Source organism: Miscanthus floridulus, chromosome 10, assembly GCF_019320115.1.
Source record: "Miscanthus floridulus cultivar M001 chromosome 10, ASM1932011v1, whole genome shotgun sequence".
In the NCBI taxonomy this organism is placed as follows: Eukaryota; Viridiplantae; Streptophyta; class Magnoliopsida; order Poales; family Poaceae; genus Miscanthus; species Miscanthus floridulus.
In genome coordinates, this window is record NC_089589.1 from 97,684,124 (window position 1) to 97,690,530 (window position 6,407).

The window sequence follows — 6,407 nt, forward strand, 5'->3', positions numbered from 1 at the left end:
GTCCCATTGACCATGTTGTCATACAATCACCAAAACACTTAATGACACTTGCTAGGTGTCATTTTCCTTACAATGAGGATGGTATGCTTAGTGGAAGTATGCAACTGGGTTGTTCTAGTTGTCAATTGTTATATAGGAGCATACATTGAGCATATTCTAAGACCATGAGAGTACAACATAACAGAGCTTGAGTCACTTCATAGTGCTAATTTGTAGTTGTAGATTATATTAGACGATTGTTTCATGAGGCATACCTTCATCCTTCTTTCTTAGAAGAACTATGTATGGATGAAACAGTTGACATGGCACGATATACTCAACTTGGAAACACCAGAAATGCGTACTCTCTCCCTCCAAAAACGAATGAAATTCTAGGTTTAAGGTCAATCAAACATTCATAAATTTGACCAAATTTATAGAAAATAATATCAACATTTATATTTCCAAAATCGGTTTCGTATGCAGATATTTTCATAATTAACCTATTGATACTTATTTGGTATCATAAATATTAATGTTTTTTTAGATATGGTCAAACTTGAATATATTCGGCTTCTCGGGGAGCAAGAATCGTATATTTTTTACTGACAGATATCTAAGACATAGCATGCTTTCTCTTCTTCTTGGGAATCCTTTGACTTTCTTGGATGCCACGATTATTAGAATTGCGCGTAAGTTGGTCACGTGAGTAAAATACCTAGTAGTACTTTGCAGGTGGTATATGTACTAGTACATTCATCATGGTAAACTATACCATGAGTTGACGAAGCTGATTGGCTGAAGAAAGCCACGAGCAGAAGCCAGGAGCACAAGCACGAGGCTCATGCCATGGCAGTATGCTAGTATGGCACGGCCAACGTCACTCTTCACCGCAGGACCAGGACACTGCCCCCACGCTTTTTACAGTTTGCTGTAAATGCAGCTGATGCTCTTTTAATCGGGAGTTTAAATTCAGGGCGTGAAGCTTTGGGAGGTCGTATCGGGTATTTGATACTAATAAAAAAATAAATTATAGAATCCGTTAGTAATCTGTGGGACGAATTTATTAAGCCTAATTAATTCTTCATTAGCATATTGTTAGTACAGTACCACACTGTCAAATCATAAACTAATTAGGCTTAAAAGATTCGTCTCGGAAATTAGACGTAAAACTGTGCAATTAGTTATTTTTTAATTTATATTTAATATTTCATGTATGTGTCTAAACATTTTTTAATTTATATACGGGAGGAACCAGGCGTGGCCTGAGAACACCCTCTCCTTCGATATTCACCTTGTTCGTTTGGGCATTTGACTTATAAGCCATACTTTTTAAATCAAGAAATAGTATTTTTCTCTCACACTAAATCAGTCAACAGTATTTTCAGCCATGGCTTATCAGCCAACACAAGTCGGCGATTGACTGCTCCGCGCCTCCGCCGTCCGCCGCGCCAAATATATACAAAAACACGTCCACGATAACCGCCGTGATCTGCTCTGCTCGTCGTCGTCGCCTCGCCTCGCCTCGTTCCACGGCCACGCGCCGACGCGCCGTGAAAGCCAGCCGACGACCAACAGTCCAACACCACGAGTCGGCGAGTCCCCTTCCCCGGTGACGTCCAAATCCAATGCGCAATTCTCCCGGTCCACGGTGGCCCGGTGTGGATCTCGTCTCGTCCAGCAGTGAGCAGCGGCCAAGGCTAGTAGGATCGTCAGTCAGAGCCCATCACCAATGGAACTGTTGCTCAAATAACGCAATAGCCTGGGGATCGGGATGGGCCGATGGGGGATGGGGACGGACGCCGCCGACGCAGCGCAAGAGCCACACCGACGCCGACACAGACCCGCGGCAAGCGCTCTCGAATCTCTTTCTTGCTCTATACTAGAGACGGACGAGACGAGGAGCTTGTTCGGTGGTTGTTCCTCGTGTGCTGGACAAACTCGCAATAAACAAGACAAGCTTTGAGTACCACGTCCCGAACGTGGGATTTCTTTCACTCAAAGTTCCAAATTCCTGCAGAATCCACCGGTTACATTGTGGCAATGTCCTACTTTTTTTTAGTGGAAGGCAATGTCCTACACGACGATACAGTTTTTTGGACGAAATCCATGCGTTGCACAACTCGGTAAAAGAGGCCCAAATCTGCCCACTCATCAAAACAAAAGAGGCCCGAATCCCTGACGGTATGAGAGTATGATGACACCCAAATCCAAATGTACAGCACACACTGACTGACACAATCTGCATTTAATTTAGCCGTAACCAGTCGACGAACCCACCGCCGCCCACCGACGGTGCCATCCATCAGTGCGCGGCGGGGTAGTCGAACGGCAGCGGCGTGACGCTGTCGCTGAGCGGCGCGGCGTGGCGGAACCCGTACGCGCGGAGCACCTGGTCGTCCGCGAACGCCAGCGCGCGCCGGATCCCCTCGGCGCACCGCCTCCGCGTGTACATCCGGTTGGGCGCGCCGCCGCAGGGCTGGCACCCCGTGAAGTGCGTCACGAACGGGCGGCGCCACCCCTTCTGCCCGCCGCCATCGGGCCCGGGGACGCCGTTCCCATCGCGCCGCGCCGCCGCGTACAGGAGGTGCTCGCGCTCCGCGTGGCGGCGGCGGAGCCCGAGCCGCGCCCCGTCGCGCCCGCGCTCCACGGCCTCGTACCGCGCCGCGACGCCGTCGAGCCGGTCCACGATCTCCGCCCAGTACCCCTGGAAGTAGTACCCGGACTCGAGGAACGTGGCGTTGGCCCAGCGCGCCCGCTCCGGGTGCCTGGACAGCAGGTACACGAGCGCCGACTGGTCGTCCGACTCGTCGTTGGGCTTCCCCTCCAGCTCCTCCCGCAGCGTCTTCCCCCACCGCGCGTACTCCGGCGAGGCCGGCCCCATGCGCGCCCACGCGTCCATGAGGTCCAGCGACCACTGGCAGTTGCGGATGAGGAAGACGCCCGCGTTCAGCCCCACCCACGACGGCCGCTCCTCCTCGTACACCTCCCGCTCCCACCCGTACACCACCAGGTTCTTCTGGCGATACCGGTCCAGCGGGAGGGAGAAGTCCATGTCGGTGAACACGGCGTCGGCGTCCACCCACCACACCCACTCGGCGTCCGGGTGCGCCAGCATCGCGGCGCGGACCGCGGGGATCTTGGCCCAGTACGCCACCATGGACGGCTCCAGCAGCGCCGTGTTGTAGAGGAGCTCGATCCCGTGGAGCCGGCAGTAGTCCAGCTTGTTCTTGAGGAACCGCAGCAGCGCGTGGTCGCCGCCGGCGCCCTTGCAGGGCTCCGGCTGCGACCCGGACACCATCACCACCCGCCCCGCCACCGCCGCCGCTGCCGCGTCCAGGCCCCGCGTCCGCAGCCACGCCGCGCGCTTCGCGTCCCAGTCTGTGATGACGCGCCGCCGCCCCCCAACCCCCACGGCGTACGACAGCTCCGGGTCGTCGTAGAACGTGCGCGGGCCCTTCCCGACGGCGGCGGCGGCGTCCGAGGCGTGGGCGGAGACGGAGGGGGAGGAGGACGACGACGACAGGGGCAGGGGGAGGGAGACGATGTTGGGCACGGGCGGCGGCGCGAGCACCGAGGCCGAGGAGAGGAGCACGAGCGCGGACACCACGGCGCCCGCCGCGAACGCCAGCCCCTCGCGGACCCGCCCCGCGGGGAGCGCCAGGTGGCCGTGCGGCCTCGGCGCGCCCCCGCCGCCGCTGCCGCCCTTCGACACGGACTCCGACGCGGCCATGGCGAGGTTGGTTCGCGTGTGGGTGTGGCGGGAGGAACTGGGAAGTGTGCGGCAGAAGGCTAAGCTCGGGTTTCTAGACGGGGGAAAGGGGGCCAAGGCCAACCAAAGGCCAAAGGCGGGTGGCGCGGCGCGGGGGCCGGGGGTGGCTCTGCTGTTCCGCTTTTTGACGGGGCGAGTCGGAGGAGAGAGTGAGCTGTGAGCAGCGTGATGCCAGAGGAGAGCGAAACGGGGGCCGGGGCGGGCAGGGCGCGGCTGCAGCGGCCGAGGAAGCGGTGGTGGTTCCTGCTGGATAAAGCGCGGGCCGCGGCGCGGATGGATCGGTGATGCTGTGGGTCTGGTACTCTGATGGATCGGTCAAGCTGCAGGCAGGCGGCCGGGCACATCTGAGCGCCGTGCCTCGCGGTTAGCGAGGGGATTTTTTTTTTTTTTTTTTTTTTTTTTTTTTTTTTTGCCACTCTTACGTGTGGTACGAGCTTAATTGCCATTTTCCTACGTGGTTCTTTTTTTTTTCCCTAAACAGACCAAAACTTTTAGGCCTCGTATAGATCACCTCCAAATTCTAAGTTTTTTCACTCTCTCTCCATCACATCAATTTTTAGACGCATGTATGGAGCATTAAATGTAGGTAAAAAAAATAACTAATTGCACAGTTTAGTTGTAAATCACAAGACGAATCTTTTGAGCCTAGTTAGTCCATGATCAGACAAAGTTTGTCAAATACAAACAAAACGTGCTACAGTGTCCAGATTGCAAAAATTTGCAATATAAACAAGGCCTTAGTTTGTAGATATTATACCTACGTGACACGTCTAGTCTAGGGATGGCAACGGGTACCCGTGACCCGTTTACCCGCGGGTAAAAACCCTATTAGGGTACGGGTTTGGGGGATTTTTCCCCCACGGGTACGTTACTGGGTGATTACCTCACCCATCGGGTGAAGCGGGTATGGGTGCGTTCTTGTATACCCCAAACCCGTTACCCGATGGGTCCCCCGTTTGAGTATGACACATAGGTACATCCTGTCATTAAACAGTATATAGAAAAGAAAACCCTAGCGTTCCAATTAATCCTCCTCATTCAGCAGCGCCGCAACCCAGGCGTCTCCACGTCTGTTCGCATCCGCTTCCTGTGCTGCATACTTGCATGATCATTCTGAATTTTTGATGATGTTAGCTTTGTGAATTGTGATCTTGTGTTATTGTTAAATGGGGATGGGTCACCCGATGGGTACCCGTTACCTACACGGGTGATGGGTCTGGGTAAATTTGAGACCCGTCACAGGTGACGGGTACGGGTGACGGGGTGTTTGAACCCTGGTGGGGGCGGGTGTGTTCTTCTGCCCCCCACCGGGTTTCTCACCCGTTGCCATCCCTAGTCTAGTCAACTTACCAGCGTGGCAGGTGCATGGAAAAAAACCTCGCTGCTCCTTGCCTCATCCCTTAATCGTGTGGGCTCGCTCCCCGTATTCTCAGCTGCCCCCATTTTTCTTCTTCTCCAACAGCTCCTTTCTCTTCTTCTCCATCGGTGAATCTAAACGCCATACTCTCCAGTGCACTCCAACGTTATTTTCCCCCCTCACGTGGCGCAACGGATGGCGAGGTCAGCAGGAAGAAGGAGTGGGAGTGCATCGGAGAGTGTGGCGTTCAGATCCACCGGTGGAGAAGAAGAGAAATATGCCGTTGAAGAAGAAGAAGAATAGGGGCAGCTGAGGATACGGGGAGCGAGCCCACGCGGTTAAGAGATAAGGCAAGGGGTAGCGAGGTCTTTTAGTGTGCACCTGTCACGCTGGTAAGTTGACTGGACGTGTCACACAGTTAAAATGTTTATAATCAGGAAGTTTTAGTCAGTTTGAGGCGAAAAAAATAGGACGACGTAGAAAGATGGCAAATGAGCTCGTTAGATTGGCAAAACAGTTAAATATCCCGTTAGCGAGGGGACGCCGTGTGAGCTCGTGACGGTGCGGGGCGGCTGGGGCCCCGGATCCGGATCGGGGCCTGGGTTTTTCGGAGGTTTTTTTTTGTGGCGCGGGGTTCGGGATGGGCACGGCGCCACGGCCACGTTCGCCCTTTGCCGTATGCTGACACAGCGCGATTTGTTCGATTTGTGTTCTGCTCCCTCGGTCACAAAGTCTCAGACCAGATATATAAAAAGAATATAAAAAGAATATTAGACCAGATATATAAAAAGAATATTAGTAATACTTATGATATACAAGATAATTATATTATTTTACAGTAAAATAATTTGTGATATGTGTAAGTTAAAGTTAAGATTGGTTGACCCATTGAAATAAGAGATTGAGATTTATTTTAGGATAGAAGTATTTTTTATATAAAAAAGAGATTCCTACCTTCTCGACCTTCTCGAATGTCGCAACACGCCCACTGTAAGTAGGAAATATAGGAGCGGCACATATACTGCTAGATATTATAGAGTTAAATGCACTTTAGGTCCACAAATTTGTTTAGGGGTGCCAGATAGGGCCATAAATTTGAAAAATGCATTTGTGGCACAGTAATCTTGAGTTTTGGTTCACTCTAGGTGCATGTTGCAAAATAAACAGGTTTATGCTGATGTGGCGTGTCCAGGGTGGACTGAGCCTCTCAGCTGTGTCACGTGAGCGGCGCGTGATGCACCCAGCCAGCCCGCATCCTCTTTGCCAATGTGCAGAAAGCCCCCGCTGCATCCTCCTTTT

General features: G+C 53.0%; 1 protein-coding gene across 1 annotated transcript; it reads right to left on the bottom strand.

The window, feature by feature from the left end:
* Window positions 1–1,975: 1,975 nt before the first annotated feature.
* LOC136485169 (probable glycosyltransferase 6) lies at window positions 1,976–3,905 on the bottom strand. The gene has a single exon (XM_066482105.1). It carries the CDS (start codon window positions 3,710–3,712, stop codon window positions 2,285–2,287), a length of 1,428 nt encoding a protein of 475 aa, XP_066338202.1. The 5' UTR covers window positions 3,713–3,905; the 3' UTR covers window positions 1,976–2,284.
* Window positions 3,906–6,407: the final 2,502 nt, after the last annotated feature.

Coding starts and splice junctions, on each gene's coding strand:
- LOC136485169 (XM_066482105.1), bottom strand. CDS start 3,712: ATGGCCGCGTCGGAGTCCGTGTCGAAGGGCGGCAGCGGCGGCGGGGGC.